At 35.6% G+C, this 19575-nt stretch overlaps 1 protein-coding gene across 8 annotated transcripts in view; it reads left to right on the top strand.

Moving 5' to 3' along the window:
* SMARCA2 (SWI/SNF related BAF chromatin remodeling complex subunit ATPase 2) overlaps window positions 1–19575 on the top strand; it is a 119056-nt gene that overhangs the window by 86713 nt on the left and 12768 nt on the right. For 7 of the 8 annotated variants that reach the window (XM_071425133.1, XM_071425127.1, XM_071425132.1 and 4 more), the window contains one exon: window positions 12493–12710. In XM_071425133.1, coding sequence (XP_071281234.1) covers window positions 12493–12710 — 218 coding nt within the window. Of the gene's footprint in view, window positions 1–10542; window positions 10694–12492; window positions 12711–19575 lie in introns of those variants that run through there. The other variant, XM_071425134.1, reaches the window with a different exon arrangement.

The following is a 19575-nucleotide window of genomic DNA, read 5'->3' as shown; positions in this document are numbered from 1 at the left end:
TTTTCTTGGTTTTTCATGGATGAGAGGGAATTTAAATGCATCTACCTGATAGCTTTGGTTCACTATTTTGGCAGGATAGCTTTGTTAGTTTCTAAGGGAAAGAGCCTGATCACGCTGTGTGACTCTCTCAGAAATTCTCTTGTCTTTTCTCAGAATGTGGAATCAGGGTCAAGAGTATTAATTTTGAAAACTAAAAAAGTACTTTGAAATGCTTCTTAAATGCTTCTTCTTCAGAGATATTCTCCATAAAGAAATTTTATTGTTTGATTTTTTTTTTTTTTGAGAAAGGCTTCAAGTCAGGAAATCTGAACAGCTGTTTATGAGGAGTACCTTCCAGTAAAACAGTGTCATATTTTCATAGGATTCTTTTTATTTCAGTCTGATTTTGACTATACACTGTTACATGTAAAGTACGATAACACATATTAACGTGACTTGAAGTAGAATTGTACATCTGTTCTCCTCTAGATAACCTTAAATAATAATGCCAAATAAATACTTACTGTAAAAAAAATGTAGGGAGTAGTGTTAGCATTAGAATAAAATAAACTTAATTTTCTTTGAAATAACTGTATCCTCTGACATACCAAGTTTATATAGCCTGGAAGTTGTGAGTTAAAAATCTGGGTTTCATGTTTTGTTAAATTTTTACTGTTTCAAGTGCAAAATTTTTCAGAAGAAGAATTAGTCCCTGTGGTTAAGATGCCAGAAATACTCCTTACATGGAAGTTCAAAATTCCTATCAACTGCCTGAAGGAGATTGAGGGGAGACCTCATTGCAGTTATAACTTTGTTGTGAAGGGAAGAGGAAGGACAGGCACTGATCTCTTCTCTGTGGTGACCAGTGGCAGGACCTGAGGGAATGGCCTGAAGTTGTGTCAGGGGAGGTTTAGATTGGGTATTATGAAAAGGTTCTTCATGCAGAAGGTGTTTGCATACTAGAAGAGACTCCCCAGGGAAGTGGTTACTAAGCCTGACAGAGCTCAAGCAGCATTTGCATAATGCTCTCAGGCACGTGGTGTGATTCTTCTGGTTCTCCTGTGCAGGGCCAGGAGTTGAACTCTTCCAACTCAGGATGTTCTATGACTCTAAAACTGAAATAAAACCAGCTATTAAGTAATTCACAAAACCCACGTGAACCAGGGTCTGCATTTGAAGTCTAAAGCATTGTTGTTGCTGAGGGCATATATGACAATGGAACAAGAAGCAGCAAACATTTTAATATTTGGGTCCATTGCATTGTTATGTTCTCTGACATGACTTGAAAGTAACAATGGTGGGTAGTATGGTACCTAACCTTCTGTCACATATCAGTTTTTTTAATAAAGACATTAAATTTTCGTATGTTGATTTGCATTTGTGACATGGGTAAGTTACCCATACCTTCAAAGTGTATATTTTGGCCAAAGTATTTATTCACTCTGTGAAAAGGGAGCCATTTAGTATTTTGCCTTGTCATCAGAGGAAAATTATGAGACCTTTATTGTAAAAGGCTGTCTTCTGAAGGTAGACCTGAGCAGGTGATGGAAGGCTTTATGCTGATGTTTTTTATGCAGTATGCATATAGACAAAATAATTCTTCTGATAGGTTGGTGTATGTATGCAGAGCTCTGCTTCTTCTATAGAAACTACTTCTATAGCAACTTAAATGATAGCAATTTGTCTTTTCTTGTAAGTAAACAAGTATGGAAGTACTAACTTAACAGATATGGAAGAACACAAAGGTTTCAGTCTGAATTTCTCAAAAACTATTCAGCCAGTGCTTAGCCATGTCGTGATTGTCAGTTAGCTTCCTGAGTCATCCTGAAGTACCCTGCTTGATGAGTACAGTAGTGTACTTACTTATTCTAGTGGTAAAATTTTAACCTTAAAAAAATCCTACAAGAACTTCCAAGTAACCACAACCATGTAATTTTGTCCCATACTCTGAAATTTGCATGTTTAGCAAGTTCCCTGGCTATTCATCGTGTATTCTTTTCAGAGGCATTTGACATTTTTAGCTGGGTTTCAAATGCAGAACCAGACTTTGTTGTTGCTTCCAGCCTTTCTTTAGATTTTTGTATATGCTCTATACTATACTATACTATACATCATTTTGTTGAGAAACTTCATGTGCTCTTAAGTCCTTGGCTTTTCAAGAATTTTTTGTATTGCTTGTAGGTAATAGTTTGTGCTCATCAGACTGTGATTTGCAATGCAACTTATCCCAGAAGAACAAAAAAGCCTTCTAGACAGATACTGGTCATGTTAGATTTTTACTTCTAGGTTGTAATATGCATATTAAAGGGTCAGGATCTACTGTGAGTCCTGGCATGGTCATATAACTGTGCCTTCAGAAGCATCCTGAAGACATGGAACTCACTGCATCAGTGCTCAAAGGTAGCATCACAACAGACTGTTTTCATATAAAATACATAAAAGATACATATAATTTAGCTTTTTTTCAGCAAGTTTTCCAAAGTTTTACTTAGTTTCATTCCATGCAGTCTCCTCCAAATTCCTCTCAGTTATTAAAAAACTATACTGGAATTGTCATAAAGAGATACCTCCTAGTATTTATTATTTAAGTACACTCTATTTCTATAAATATTTTCCTCTTTTGGCACAGGAAGAGTGAGTATTCTAATCTCTTACAATATGTTTTTGTCATATCATGCTCTCTTAACACTGTGTGCTTCCCATTCTTAATTGCCTCGCAGTACTTACATTAATAATGATAGATGTTTAAACCAAATTTCCCATGTTATTGCAAAAAATCTTAAGCTGTTTTCTGTGAATAAGTACATATAAGAGATCTGTGAACATCCACTGAAAAATAATTAAGCTATAATGGTTTCTGAAAGCTGTTACTTTTTTTTCCTCATGTATTTATTTTTTGCAAGATATTTTATCTGTTTTGTTTTGAGTTTATTTTCTCAATTTTGCTCCCATTTACTTATGTTCCACATTTTAAACTTGGAATAAAAGATTACGTTTGAGAATATGTGAATATACTTAAATATAAGAAAGAAGAACATGTAAATGAAAATATTTGATTGTTTGACTGTCGGCAGTAGCTGAGTTTATTTCGACATACATAAAAATGCCAGTTTAAGCTTTGTACTATAGACTTCTCTTGTTACATCATTAAGAGCCTTGGGTTTCAGGACACAGAAAATTTATGCTTATCTTTAAGTTAGAAGCCTTGTGTTAGTCTGTTATTCTGTTAATCAAAAAGAGAGAAAACTTCTACTGTTATTCTGAGCAGTTTAGAAGGCACCCCTGAATATCTGTTTACGTGAGAGGTAAATAGTTCACTTATTGTAACACTACTGATTTATCTCAAAATTAGTGATTTCGTGCTAGAAATCTGCTAATTATCCCTTTGTGTTTTAGTCCTCACCTGTGTTGTTTCCATAGTGGAAGAAAAGGCATCCTGTTCTTCATAGGAAACACTCTACTAAGATACGGTATCCTGCTGTTGAGTATGTTGCAGAGCAAGTTTGTAATGGCTTCTTACCTTTTTCCAGTGCTTAGAATTGTCAATTTCATCTTTACCATAGAGCAGATGCCTGTTGCGGCAAATATTTGCAACCATCAGTGGAAGCAAATGTCCTGGAAAGAGCCAAGACTGCAGTTTCTTTGCAAAGAGCTGGTCTGATGAGGGTATAAACCCTGTCTTTATACCAGGTATTTTTCTGATTTAATTAGTAGGGTCTTAGAAGATAAAGGAGACAATTTTTTTTGAATGAAGAAGGGCTAAACACCTGGACGTTTTTTCAAAAGTAATTTTTAAAAATCCATTAATTCCCATTCTCAAATTGAATTTTAAAAATCTTTTTCATTAAGAATAAAATCAAACAGAAGAAATCTTTAGTTGTTAGCACTATGAGCTGCAAAACATAATCCACACTGCTAGTCTGCCAGTAGACATTGCAAAGTAAAGATTTCCTACTTTTTCCACAGCAAAAGGATGTCATGTTTATAAAAAGGCAAATGTCAAGGGAAAAAAACAAATTAACATTGCTTAGAATTAGTCAGAAACCTGCAACAGTAATGGTATTTTGCGAAATGTGAGATAAAACACAGCTGTAAATACTTGCCTCAGAACTTGGAAAAGAAGCCATCCCGAATAACTATTTATTTATAAGTAGTCAGATATAAGTGTGTTTCTGATAGGGTTTTTATGCATGATCTCCCTTGTAAAGCAAACAACGTCTTAACCTTAGTAGGAGATGATAAATCCTTGGAATGCTGAATTCCTCTTTGTTCTTGAATGTGGTTATTATTGATGAGTATTTCCATAACTTCATTGCAGCATATTTCCTCCTCTTCTGTGACATTTGTCTTTGAGCCTGAATGGAGTGTAGGTGCTAACAGAAATACTACTAAATTAAACTTTGTTCATGAGTTCTGAACTAATTCATGAACTATTTTAGCAAATCACTAAAAATTACCTCAGAAGAACAACAGGGCAATAAATCCCTTCAGTAAAAGATTTATTTTAGACCAAAGAAGGAAGGAAGTTCTGGAAGCAAAACCCTCAGTAAAAGCTAAGCTATTACAAGCTATTACTAATTTCTTTCTAAACTTTTGAGATGCCAGGGAAATTACATCTGTTCTCAGACAGAAATATGTTTAATGCTGACTAAATTCCAAGCTTATTATTTTAAAGGAATTTAGGAAAAAATGAGAAAAGTAATCACCACCACCACCACCACCCCCCGCCCCCGGAACCCACCTTCTCCTGATGCCCATCAGAAAAGGTGATTTTCTCATGCAATTAACTTTCCTTGCCCCTTGAGTAGGGAAGATAATGTACTTGTTTAAGGAAAAGCATAACTCTAGTACCAATTATCCCACAATGCCTTAGTCAGTATAGAGTTCTCTACACTCCTGTAGTAGGCTTTTCTGAATCAGAATTCTTAATAAGACTGATAAAATTAAAAAAGGGGGAAACCTTCCCTATTTTCACTTCCTCACTGAGTAGCACCAGTTACTAAATGCTCCAGAATCTTTTCTATGCAACAAGCATCTGTTTCTCTGACATAGTGAGCAAAATAAAGGGGGGAAAAATGAGGCATCTCTATCATGGCTTAGATTTTACTTTAAGATGTATTGCTTGTAAATCCGAAGCTGGGAAACATACCTGCAATATTTTCATTACAGTCTTCCAGTGTCTTTTTTAGTTAGTTATATCTCATCAGTCTCTCAATTTTACTTCCAGTCATACTTCCAAAGATACCTGCAACTATTTCCAGTACCAGTCTGCTAAAGATATTTATTCTTTGAGTTATCAATTTGCTCTAAGGTTCTGAACTATATGAAGGCAATCTGAAATACCCAGGATACCTTGCACTTGAGAAATGCTATTGTAAGACCCCTTTTGGAATATGTTTGTTTATCGTCTAGAAATTTTCCTGCCGAATATTTCACAAGTCCATTATAAATTGTCCTCCAGTCATGAAGGAGAGAGTTTTTACCCCTGTGTTCAGAAGCGGGTTTATTATTATTACTGTAAGTGACAAGAATTCTTCAGCAGGTTATCTAGCTTTCTAACATGATGGGAAGAAAGTTTGGGAAGCACAAACAAAAAACCCCACCACAACAGAACAGTTCAGTGATAAAGAGTAAGAGCATGATCTCAATATTTCTGGCATAGAGTTATTTTAGATTCCTCTCTCATCTTTCTGTTGCTCCTAGATGAGGTTGGCTTGGTCAAGAGGTTTTTAAAATTAAGTCTTTTTAGCAAGACATTTTGAAAACTGTAGAAGACAATTGGCAGACCTTTAGATCTTCTCAGAGTGTGGGTAAGTAAATGTAGACCACAGAATAGTGATGATTTTTGGGTAGTTTCACATTCAGGGTCTTGACACAGTGCGTATGTATTTTCTCAGTGCTCTGATTGGTTAAATAAAGTATATTTATAGTCAGCATGATACAGTTGTTTCTTTCTATAACCCAATTCCTTCCCTCTAATGGAGCACTTCCACTGCTCACTGAGCAGACAAGCAGTGGGGTCCTGGTATCATGAGTAGTTAATTGCGCTCTTCAATTTCTCTGTCCCCAAAGTTTTTGAAAATGTCATTGGTGCAAAATCAGCTTGAGAAGTTCCATTTAACATCCCTGTTTGCCTTTTAGGAGAGGGACAAATGAGACTAATTACAGATTTTTTTTATTTCTTTTTAACAAGATTTCACTTTTGAACAGAGGAAAATTTTATGCACTTGTCAGTGGGTTTTGTCATAACTGAGAGAGAGTTTATGAGTGCTGGCTCTGCATGATGCTTTACTTAATAATTATCATATTAAAGATGAAGCTTCTGCATTAAGATATCTTATATCAAGATTAAATATTAGGATATTTGACCTGAAAAAATATTCTCAGACCCAAAAGAAAACACTGATGATAAAAGCTTTAGTCCTATTAATATTTTAAGTCATTACCTTTTTTTTTAATATTATGCTTTATTGCTTTGGTTGAGGCCATTTCTCTTTAAAGATAACTCATATTTTTGCGTGGTTATGTCAGAGCATTTTGTCATCAGTCTTTGAATCAAAATTTAGGAAAAGCCTATAATTTACATTATTGTTCTCCTTAATGTCTAATTAAACATAGGCAGCTGGAGTTTCAGTGGAAATAATTGGGTAACTATTAATAATTTTCAAATCCAAAACAGAAAACAGTCTATTTTCTCCCAGTTCTTAAAAAGATGCTAGTTTCAGTGATGTGACGACACAGACTCTTGCTTGGTGAACATATGGCTGAAGAACTCATTTACCATATTTGGTGGAATTTCAGCCTGTCTGAGAAGACTATGTATTACAAGTTGATACGTTTTTTCAATAACTGCATTTTGAGTTTTTAGAAAAAGCAATACTTTGATGAAAGCAAGTTAAAACTGGATGTAATCACAAACTCTTTGCCTTTGACAAATTGTGGTCTGTATTCTGTTTCAGTTTAGTCTCAGAAAAACTAGACTGGTGAGTCTGTTGTGCAGTAATACTCAACAAGAAGACTAAATTGAATTAAAATAACTCTTCACCAACCTTTAAAATTATTTTCATGTGTTTACTGATTGCACTGTTGATAGAATATCTTAAGCCCTTTAATCTAATTGCCAAGTGTTAAAGTAATTTTTCCTCACAGTCTTTATCTATGATACTGACCTCTATGTTGTTGCATAGCAAGATACAATTATGATGTAAGGAAACTTGCTGTACAGAGCCTAGAAACAATTCTAATGTGAAAATTAGAAGCAGTCCCAGATGTCAGGAATGTTATTGGTAAAAAAATAAGCAAAAGAACTGGATTTTGAAGAGATCTATTTAAAAATGTGAACTACAGAGTGAAAAGTTGAAATCTTCATTGGTTGCCAGATTTAATCTGAGAACAAATGTAAAATAAAGAATGGTAGGATTTCAGACAGAGCAAGACAGAAAAAACAAAAACAAAACAAACAAAATAACAACAACAACAAAAAAGACAAAACAGGAAAACTTTTCTTGGAATACCAATACAATATTCCAAGAAGGATCATGTTGAAGAGAGAAATTGGTAAGGCTAGGTAGATGGCATTTTAGGGTTTTGGTGTTTATTGTCAGCTGTCCCTAGGTTTCTTTTCTTCCTTTCTTTCTTCTCTTCTAATGTGGTAAATGTGAACTTCATTTTGCAAAGCAGTCGTCTGCTGTTCATTACTGCACTAGTGACATGGTTTTTGGTTTTAAGTGCTTAACAGCCCTAAACCTTAGCGCCTTTTGGCCAATTGTCAGTAAAATGCCCTGTTAAGTTACTTGTTGTTCCCAAAAAAGCTCATTCTTTTGGAGATTTTGTATGATGGGGTTAGTATTTATGTTCAGGGATTTGGTAAGATGGTGTGGGCTTTTTCTGTTCACCTATATTTAAGCGCATTCTCTTGAAATACTGAGTTTAATTAGCATGCTCGGGTATTTCTTCACATGTTAGTTAGAATAACTGTCTTTCAGCTTTGCAAGTTGGAGAGGTACAGGGCATTGATGTTGAGGGATGCAGCAAGTTTTCTGAATGTTCATCTCATTAAGCTAAAATTGGAGAGGGACACAGAAAGAGTTTGCATGTCCTGTACTCACATCCTGTTTCATCTGAATAGCTTCAAGCAGACTTAATATATGGCTCTGTGCCACTTCTGCTCTGTGTGTCCAGTTTTTAGACTGTATCTAGTACTGATAGCTTTCACTATGTCTCAATTTTCTAGTTACCTAGTTATCTCCAGTCAAAGGAAAAATAATTATGTACTGCAGTTTTTCCACCATCTAAATGAGACAGGCCTTAGACACCAAAGCTGATTTTATATGAGGACCTCCATTGATTCACTCTGTGACCACACTTGAGTTACCTGATTCCTGTAAAATTATTTTAAAACATATTAGTTGTATAAGGCCTACACAATTATTGACTTGCAGAACACAGTCGTGAAACAAAACTGAGCTGTTAGTACTAAATCCTTATTTGCATCTGTAATTCTGAATTGAAAAGGTGTTGAGTCACAGTGCTGTATTATCACCAACAGAAAAATACATATGTAGTATCCTGTCTTTCAAATTGGGAAAATAAACAGTTTGCATTTTATCCTTACTTTTTTCTGTTTGGAGCTCAGGCATCAATGTTGTAACGATGTTCCCTAGCAATGCTTCCACCTGAAAACAACTCTTCTTTAGGAAAGATGAAAATCTAATTGCAAGCAGCAATAGGGAGTCAGAGTGTCTCAGAAGTAACTTCTGCTTGCCTCCTGAAAAATATATATTTGCTCTTGGGAAGTGGAAGCTTCTTTTTGGAAGAAGACAGTTTGATTTCTTTAATCCATGATAAGTGTGCTCTTACCTCTTTAGAAATGAAATTGATTTGTGTGCATGGACTAAGTTACAGCAATATGCGTCAGAAAAGCAGGAACATTTTGTCAGTACCGAACTTAACACAGGGTCCTCATATTTCACTGGCGTATTTGCCTTTCAAGAGATGCCTGACAACTTACGAAATTTGACATTAAATTTTTACAGCTGTCTTTGAAAAAAATGAGGTGTACAGACTTCTTTTGGTACTGTTCTGTCCAGTTTCCTTAGTGGAAGGAAAGTGTTAAATTTTTATTCGTGTACTATTTTCCTTGACTCCCTTGCTGTTCACCTCACTAATCCAGAGGCATTTGAACATGGGAGATGGCTGTCTTATTTTGCACTCTCACACAGCCCATCATCTGTCAGGAACTGGAGATTTCTGCCTGAGATTTGTATCATAATCGTACTGGTAAAGGTTTGGAAGGGCATTCTCTTCAGTGTGGCACTTAGGGCCTGGAATAGTAAGCTTTTTTAACAAAGAGCTCAGTCAGATGAATTCACTTAATAAATATGTTGCTGCTGATATCCACATGCTTGGATCATATGTGTAGATGTATGCACAGTGCATTAACCTATCTGCTGATAATTGATTCATATGATACGGTTTTAAGACAAAATAAAGCATATAGGTTTAGTTTTAAATGTCTCTTCTTTTGAGACAAAATAAAGCATATAGGTTTAGTTTTAAATGTCATTGTTTATGTACAAAATACAAATTTGTCTCTTGAGAACAAATGTTTAGAGTTGTAATAGCAACATTTTTGTACTACTTGTATTGTCAAAATGATTTTCGAGTGGGGTCACTAAGATCTTAAAGCTGTCTGAGTTTACATTGATGCATAGAAATTTTGAAAACTTAATATAGTAATTGATTGATTTATTACTGGCTAAATAGAAAGTTTAATGTTTGATGATAGATTTGTAATTTGCTAAGAGTTACTTTGCTACCTGCTAGCTACTAATTTTAAGAGTGCAAGAGTATATATTAGTTTACTTGGGTTTTATTTTTATCATTTGTCTTTACTAAATTGCTATATGTAATATTTTAAAAAATCCCAACTTTTCACTTTTATCTTTTCACTAATATTTATTTCCCAAAATACTGCCTACTCTAACCAAAAATTTTATGCAAAATTCTAAGTGAGATGTTATAAATTCTGTGATGACAGAACCACTGTGATTGTCTTTTTGGTGGTAGAAAATCTGTTAAGCAAGCAAAAATATAAATATGTTGTAGTTAAGTGAAGTTTTCTGAAGGACAGAAAAATGTTAACAGAAAAAGTTAACAAAGTTAACAGAATGATTACTTGGTTGGTTTTATTTTTTTTAATTTCTTTTAAATCAGAATAGATTATTGTATCAGTTTCAGTAACCAAAACTTGATCTGTTCTCTGTAGAGCAGTAGGAATACATTTTCTGTAATGAAAGAATCTTTAAAATGCATGCAAGCAATTTCAGTTTTAAAATCATACTTGAAATTGTCTAATTGTGCTATTATTATTAAAGTAATAACAAGAATCAGCTAAAAATCTAATTTGAATGCTTAGAATAATAAGGGGAGAAATATGATAAGTAGTTGTCAATATTAAAACCAGCTGAAGGAGGAAGGCTTCAGGCCTTGTAGTAGGTAGAATGAAACAGCAGATTTCAGTATCCACAATCCTTTCAGTATTAAATTTTCAGTAAAATAAAATTACTTGTATATGAAAACATAGCCTTTCCCCAGCTCTCTTTTTTTTCCTGATCAGCTGATGAAGAGACTAGCAGCTCGCTGCTTTGCTGGCTTGTTAATTTTATCCCCACTAACTGTGATTTCCGATAGCCGGCCTGCTGATAGTGGTAAGGTAAATATCCTTTTTCATTGCCGTCTTGAAGATTCAGTAGAACTACATCACAGGCATGTGTAGGTGTGTAACACATCAAAAGTCGGTGCTCTTCGTATTTCAATGTACAACTGAGTGCTTAAGGAGAGCAATGACATTAACTGTTGACAGCCTTGCATGCTGTATTTATTGTTAGCTTTTCTAGCTTCCAAGATATGCAGAGAAATTTCCTTTTCTTAATCTTCATTAGCCTCAGTGGTTTATAGCGCGTGTCCTGCTTTAGCCAGATGAATATTAATGAATTTGTGTGCAGATTTTTTTTTCCCCTTCTTCTTTCTTCCTAACTCATCAGATCTCGAGCCTCCTTCATAGTGAATATCTGAATGCTAGAAGCATGATGTAAATTGTCTTTTGATTATTAAGGCCTAGTTTCAGGCTGTCTCACAGGATTCTGCTTTTGTGTTTGCCTGTGGATTTGCACATCGGAGGATGCATTGGAAACAGATTTCAAAATCCCACTGTTATTTTAAACATGCCAGGTTATTTTGTGTTGTGCATCAGGTTTTGTTCACAAAACGTTTTTGAAGAGACATTGTACACGATTGAGAAAAATTATGTCTAGGCTGTAATCACTTTTTCATATTGATTGTTATGCTCACATGATCATAAATATTAGCCATGTTTGGTGCTGTGGAGAAATGAAGGTAATTGCCTTAGGATTAGAGCTCTTTCAGCTACGAGAAAGGATTGATTAGCATTTGCATGTACTCAAGGCAATATTGAGAAGCAAAAGCGACAAATATCAACATTAGTTATGTTCTGAGAAAGCATTAATCAGAGAGCCTTAGTTTTAAGATTTTTTTATTTTATTTTACTTGTTATTTTTAATTTCAGTTGCCTTATGACCTGGTATTTTTATTTCTTTTCTTTTGTTTGCTTTCTCAAATCACAAAAAGTTCAGCTTCTTGCTTTATGATGTGGATCTGATAGTGTGTGTGAACAGGTTCCCTCTATTCCTAGTTTGGTTTTTTGTAGCAATTTTTTTTTCCCTCTGCGTAGAGCTGCTGGGTCTGGTTAAAAGCATACATCCAGGTAATTGAAACAGTTGAAATTAGTGTTAATTGTCTGTGACTGTGTGTATGGTTTAGTTTGTGGGATGGGTTTTATGTATCCCATGTTATGAGTCCTGTTTACAGCAAACCACTGTACTGCCAGCGCTTCTGCCTACCTCATGGTTCCTATTCCAGAACAAAATTATACATTTTGAGATGATTTTAACACTTAGGTGATGTAAAAGTTGCTTTGAAGGCTTGGAAGAGGAGTTGTTACTACATAAAGTATCTCTCTTTTGTGTGTATGCACAAAGAACTGCGTGTGAACTGGCTTTGGGAGCTGAGCACAATATAGACTCTCCTGTTTGAAAACAAGTGGTATCAAAGTCTGTTTTGCATGGAACTGTGTAACCCAGACGTGACACTGGTGTGAGAAAATGAATGTTTTCTGTACATTTACTGAGACAATACCCCAGGTCAGTATGTGTGAAATGTGATTTGGTGCAGAATTCAAGGTTCAGATAAAAGAACATGTTTAGATGATAGTGGGATCCTTAAGAAAAGTTAATGTTTGGTGTCTCTTTGATTGCTAATAGATCAGTTTCTTGTATTCTTGTTTGTAAATAAACGGAACATTTAGAGTCAAATTATCTGCATTCTGTGGAATTGCAGAGGGTTTTTATTGTTGTTTTTAAATATAGTTTGTTATTTCCCTTTGCAACGTCTCTTTTGTTTAAAAATCATAATTTTTGAATCCGTGGTTGTCAGGCAATTGAAGACGGCAATTTGGAAGAAATGGAAGAGGAAGTCCGGCTTAAAAAGCGAAAGAGACGAAGAAACGTGGATAAGGACTCTGGGAAGGAGGATGGAGAGAAAGCAAAGAAAAGAAGAGGCAGACCTCCTGCAGAGAAGTTGTCGCCCAATCCACCCAAACTGACAAAACAAATGAATGCCATCATTGATACTGTGATAAACTACAAGGACAGGTGAGCTTGGAGACAGTCTATCTCTATTACGTGTGCTCTCTCCCTCCCTGCTGATACCATTCTCTGCCTTTTATAACGACTTCGTATTTTTAGTCTTTAGAAAGACATGTTGACACTGTTTTCTGAAGAGTAATTCCTCTTAGGGTCTGATCCTGAAAGTCTCAAGCTTTGTAGAGTTTTTTTTAAGACCCATCTGATAGAAAGTTGTTGAAACACAATTTTAAAAAGTAAGAAAAAAGTAAGTGTAGAGCTTCTGCTTAGGAATTAAGTAATTCTGCTCAAGGTGTGTACTTAAGAACATGCAGCTTGAGCAGGGTTTTCCTTCAATTTCGTGAGCATGTGTTGAAATTAATCTTTTCAAAGACATGGCTACAGATTTATTAATTCAAGTTTACATGGGTATTACAATGAAAGACTGAAAGACTGCCCGAAATGTGTACAGCTCATAACATGAGCATTAGAGCTGCCAAAAGAAAAAATACAGAAATACTGGAACATCAGACATGGGAGCCTGTTTGTCAAGAAAACCCCATTTTCAGCATAAAAATATGCAAAATAGTTGGACTTCAGGGAAAAATACTCTTTCTAATCTGAAATATCATTTGAAGACTTCTCTTTTGCAGATTTTCAAACTGCAAATCACCTATGCTTCATGAGCAAGAAATTAAGAATTAGTTCATAATGTCTTTGAATCAGACTTGATTGCAAAAGTTGTATTTAAACGCAGTTTGTATCTGCCAAAAATCAGTAAAGCCACCTTGTGTGCTTATCCTTTCTTTGCTGTACATTGAATTACGTAGATCATATAGCACCTCTTATAAACTAAGTTAATACTAAATGCATTGAGAGAAAATCAAGAAATATTTGCATTAGGTGACCTGCATCTAGATGTAGCAATGTATTTTTTGCCTGTAAACAACTTTCAGTTGCTTACTTTAAATGGCAACTTCACTCTGCCCTTTTTTGCAGCTGCTGTTCTAGGTCTGCATCTGTTCTAGCTCAAGGGTAGTTTGGGTGGTACTTGGTGAAGCACACACTGATGTGATGTCTGAGTTTTTTTGGACATAACTGTTAAAAATGAACCATTCTGTGGTCTGTGGGCTCTTTATAGAGTACATCAAAAAATATCTTGTATTGCAACAGCATTCATATCAACAAACATGATGAGCAAGAACCTGACTACAATCTCAGTGTATTTAGCTTGCTGAATGACTCTCAGTTAACAGAATAGCTGAGAAGGGAGAAGTGTTTAAGTTTAGGTATTCCAGTTAGGACTGGAAGGAGGCATCTCTGAATTTTGGATCCTTGGCCTTGAGCCTTCTTTTGAAACACCAAGCACTTCTGATCAGGATATCTACTACTCACTTTTGAAAGAGCAAGTAAAGTTGCTTCCACTAGCCTTCAGTAGGGGATAGCTACTGATAGTAACTGATGGCTTCTGGGGAGGTTAAAGATTTTTACCTGATGTTTGTGCCCCCAGGAAGTTCCTATCTGATTTAAGTCAAAAAAAGTTAACAGCTGAGCTATTGTATAGTGATAAGGCATACTGTTTCCTCTCTCTGGAGCCCACATTTATGCAAGACAAAATTACTTCCAATTGAAAAAGTGTATGGACCTCTATTCTGTAAGGAATTAAAAATACGTCTTAAACTGAGCTCTTCAGTGCTGTAAGTTATAAGGAGGAGTTCCAAGTTTCTGCATTCTGATTTTTTTGTGAGAGAACATCAAACCATCTAATAGTATGAAAAAATAATATTACAAATTTAGGCATCAGAGAACTTTAAATATCTTAAAATATTTGGGGTTAACTTGCTCTAAAGTTCAATTAATATTTTCAGGATTTGCAGCTGTAGAATTAAGTGAGTTTTAGGAATTGGAACCCTTCAATTTTGTTGGGGGTTCAGTGTTTGTTCAGCTCTGGGCTTTTGTGAGTGTGAAGGCAATTGGGGCAAGTATAGAGGGACAGGTTAATTGGAAGAAAAGTAGGCCATGAGTTTCATCTGGGGAAAAAAATGGGTTTCATGTATTTAGTATTTGAATGTTTGAAATCATCTTTGTCTTTAGCTTAAATCAGTGCTAAAAGGTGCTCATCTTTTCTTTAAGATAAGTCCAGAGGGCTCATCTGAACTATGTAGAACTGATTGTGTCCCAAAAGGTGATCAGGTGATACCCATCCAAAATCTTACTGACTTAAGGCTGAGTTACTTTGTAAAAGCCAATTCTACAATCTTCAGTAAGTTTTGTGCAGATTAAAGTCCAGCACGAAAAAAAGTGAAAAGAATACATTACTAAGCTATTAAGTCTCTCCATGCTTTATCTCATGTTTTCCATTGCTTTTGAGAAGAGTTGCTTTTAAATACAGAACCACATTTCTGTTCTTATTAAAGCCTTTTTAAAAAAAAAAAGGTAAAATCCATGGTGCTCACAAAAATCTGAGATTCTAGTTGGCTGCTTTTCTGTGGTGACACTGTCTAATGTTGATGCAGGGAAGGATTCTTCAAGTGCTTTCGTAACTGTCTAGAACTTGACTTTAGTCGTAAATGTCTGGGGATAAATACCACCCTTTCCTCCCTTACTTAAAAAACATCCAAAAAAATTGTCTATGTCAAGGAAAGCTAAAGATTTTGGTAATACAAACAATGAGCACTAGTAATTAGTAAATGCATGGTCAAACTTAAATGTGAAGATCAAAACTAGTTTAAACAGACATATTAGCAGTATTTTAGGTAAATTTTTAGTGTGAATAAGTGCAACATATGATTCTCAAAAAAGGAATGCAGAGGTCATTATCCCAGTACCTGTAAACCTCAGATAAAGAACTCGATGCCAGAAAGTGGAAGTCAGTATTGAGGTCAATTTGCTCTTCCTCCATGTCCTCAGTGCAATTTCAACCATTTAATTTATATTTTTCTCTTTCATGCAGTACAGTTTAGCAATCCTCCAATATCCTTTTATTCCCATTGTGAATCCCAATGTGATGTTGATTTTAATGAAACATTCCATTGGCAATAAGTTTAATAGTTCTTTGAGAGCAATTTACAAGTAAAAGCTGATTTTCTTTGGGTATTTCTAGAGAGCTAGAGACACACTGAAGGAGAAAAAACTGCGGTGAGATTTGATTTGACTGACAGCCAGCATTCATTTCCTGAAATTACAGTGTCTAGGATGTGTCCCATATAATAAGGAAAGTAGTTTAAAAAGGAGAAAAAGGACAAAGATGGAGGACACTGAGAATATTGAGCTTGCACTGCTTCAGTGCCTTTGGTGTTAGAATTGTTGAGGTCTTTGACAAGTTGACCATACTTGATTTATGCAGTCTCTTTTGCGTTGGATTTCAGTATGGAGTGATGTGCTTCAAGATTTTCTTCATGTTGATAGGCATTTCTTTATTTTATTTTCATATTTATCTTTGTTAAACTGGAAACAGATAGCTGATACCTCAGTCTGAAGAACTGTGGAGTACATGCTCCAAATGATTAAATAGAAATTACTATTGAAGTCTTTTTAAACTGCACCTGTGGTCTCATTACTCAGCTTTCAGTATCAAACCATAAAACATGTAGTGGTTTTCAGATCCTTTTTCAGATTCAGATCCTTTTTTATTCTTCTACACTGCTTTGCTATAATAGGCTAAGCTGAATTAATGTAAGTTTCATCTATACTCATTTAAAATAGAGACTAGATCTGTAATGAAGCAAAAGTAGGAAAGAAAAGATGGTCAGAATCCTCTGACTTCTAGTCATCTGATCTAGTGAAAGATGTCTGTGCTCACCCACAGCAGAGAAGTTCAACTAGTTTATCTTCAAAGGTCTTTTCTGACCCAAACCATTCTATGATTCTACAATTTTGTTAAGCATTTTTAGGGTACCATAGGAACATTACAAGCTAGTATGAAAGAAAGATACAATGAGTAAGCTCATTAATCTGAGTGAAAATAAGTAAAAATACCTAGCTGAAGGCACTGTTTAAAAAGGTACTGATAAACTGGAAGGAAGGTCTTGGAGAATTGGTGTTGGCCTAGATCACAATATATTTATGATATATATTAAAAATGAGGAATGTCCTGGCCAGAAGTAAAACATCATAGCGGTGTGTTAATCACAGCAGACTGGACACAGTTATGTCTGGAGTAAAAGAAATGGCATGAAGTACAGTATCTCAGAGTGCATTATATGGTACCAAAAAATAAGAAATTCAGAAACATTTCTTCTGATTCAAGTGCCAGTTCAGATGGAACTGACAGAAGAAGAATTACCTGAGAAATTATTGATCAAAGCCAACTATGATCCATTAATATTGTCCAGACATAAGAAAACAGGAGCCTTATTGTGGCACTATTGCATATGTGGATATGGAAATACTCATTATGGGTGTATGTCATTATATGTGATACTGTTAAAACTTGTATATGGTACCTGAATGCTTTTCCATTCAAGAAAGATTCGTTAACACCAAGAAAAGTGTAAATAATTACTTCAGTGATAAGTAGCATGGGAAAGCTTCAAAAGAGGAAACAGCTTGGTTTGTATATCCAGTCTTGAGAGGGGAAGATGGTTGCTCTCACTTTCCCACACTTGGGAAAGAAGGGAAGCATAAATACAGGAAGTGTTGAAATATGTAAAAATATAAGATGGTGGTCACAAGGTCATATGACTGGAAGCATTTATTAATTCATACAAGTTGTTAATTAAGAGTTCTGTAATCTTTCCATATGGAATGGTGGGACAGAAATAACTAGATAGATTTGGCCTTTGTTCCTTGATTTAAAAAAGTTCTATATGATTATGTACAATAGCAAGACCCTGGATTCAGGGACTTGGAAACATGATTCCAGTTACACATTGATCCTGATTTTCCCAAGTAAAGCTTCACCTTGCAGACTCCATTTGCAATACATATTAATCTGAGATTTTGTTGCAATTACTTCTTAAACTAAGATTTAACTGCCATTACAGCCTGGTACTTTATTCTAACCTTGCAGTGTAAAACTTCTGTTTAGAAGAGAGCAAGTTGCACTGCATCAGTCCAACATTATTGTCACATGTTTTTCCAGTTCCTATGCTTTCAATTTTTCTTTCTTACCCTCCAAAATTGGGAATGTCCATAGAAATTAATATCATGGAATCATATGTTATGTATGTTATGTTTTCACAGCACAAAATCAAAGAACCACAGAATGGATCATTTTGGGTGGGACTCTACAGCAGGTCATCTGGTCCCTGCTCAGACAGGGTCATCCCAGGGCACATGACACAGGGCTGCTCCAGACATTTCTTGAATGTCTCCACTGAGAGAAACTCCACAGTCTCTGGGCCATCTGTTTCAGTGCATGGTCACCCACACAGTAAAGCAGTTCTTCCTTATGTTAAGGTGAAACTTTTCTGTGCATTGGTATCTACACATTCCCTCTCATCCTATTGCCTGGCACCACCAAATCAGTTTGGTACACAAAAAGTAGTTTGTATGTCTACTTAAAATGCTGTAACCTTTTGAAAGAAGGAAGGGTTTTACTGCTGATACCTTTTCTTTCATAATAAGGAAATTTTATGCCTCATTTTGAGCCCCAGCTGCTGATCTGCATCATACACATGCAGACTTAGTCCCCTAAACTATATTTTTTCTCTTGTGGTAGTTTTCCTCCTTATGGTTTATTTCAGAGGAAGACAAGCTGTAAGTGTAGCTTTCTTTTTGTGATTAATAAATAAAAGTAAAGTAGAGAAAATTAATTATACTTCATCCTGGCAGGAAGATTTAGGGAAATGCTTGTCTCTCTATAATTGGCACTAGTGAGGCCACACCTAAAATCCTGTGTTTTGGGCCCATCACTTTTAGAAGGAGACTGAAGTGACGGAGCGTGTCCAGGGAAGGGCAGCAAAGCTGGTGAAGAGTCTGGAGCACAAGTCCTGTGAGGAGCAATAGAGGAAGTTAGGGGGGTTTTAGCCTGGAGAAAAGGAGGCCTAGGGAACATGTTACTGCTTTCTTTCTACAACTGCTATCTGAGACAGGTTCAGCCTCTTCTACAGGGTGGCAAGTAACAGAACAAGAGGAAATGGCCTCAAGTTGCCCTAGAGGAGATTTCAACTGGATATTGGGAGAAATATGTTTCATTGAAACAGTGCTCAGTCATTGGACCCAGCTGCGTAGGGAAGTGGTAGAATCACTATCCTCAAGGTTTTGAGAAGGTGTGAGGATGTGGCACTTAGTGGTAGACTGGGTGCTGGCTTAATGATTGGACTGGATGATATTCTAGGTCTTCTCCAACATAAGTAATTCTATGATTCTGTCATTAATATCTTGCAATCTTTCAAATTCCTTACAAACCCACTGTTTTCTTCTGCCTTGAATTAGAATTTAATGTTTCCTGGGTACAAATTTGATACTACCACTAGTTTGCATTAACTTTGCATTAATATCAACAGCTGAATTCAAGAGTCCCAGGATGCTGATTGCTCTGTTCCTTACAGTGATTTCATTTGTCCCCTACCTGCCATCTGATCTATTCATAGATTAAAAGTAAGGACCTGCGTGGTGTAGCAGTTAACTTCACAAAATCTTCTCCTGGTATCACGTAGCTGTTGACCACGTTCAAATAAAGATAGAAAAAAATTGAAGGGTGGAGTTTTTGTGCCTTTTGCCTGCTTGGCAAGAGACTATCCCTGTCTGTAGTGCTCAGCATTTTGATGACGCAGCTCAGGGAAAGGGTATTTTCTCTGTATGTGAAATGGATTTTATTCATAGTCTTTTCAGCTGTTTTCTTAAGTTGCCAGTTTATAACTGTTTTAAAATGGAGAGTAACACAGCCATTACTGATCTAACTAGTAAATAATTATGCCAACTGGTACTCTAGGATATTCAAACACACAAA

This window comes from Agelaius tricolor, unplaced genomic scaffold (assembly GCF_023055355.1).
Source record: "Agelaius tricolor isolate 1412-34295 unplaced genomic scaffold, bAgeTri1.0.p SCAF_4, whole genome shotgun sequence".
NCBI classification, from domain to species: Eukaryota; Metazoa; Chordata; class Aves; order Passeriformes; family Icteridae; genus Agelaius; species Agelaius tricolor.
Note: the sequence above shows the minus strand (reverse complement) of the source record. Positions and strands in the feature narration are given on the sequence as shown.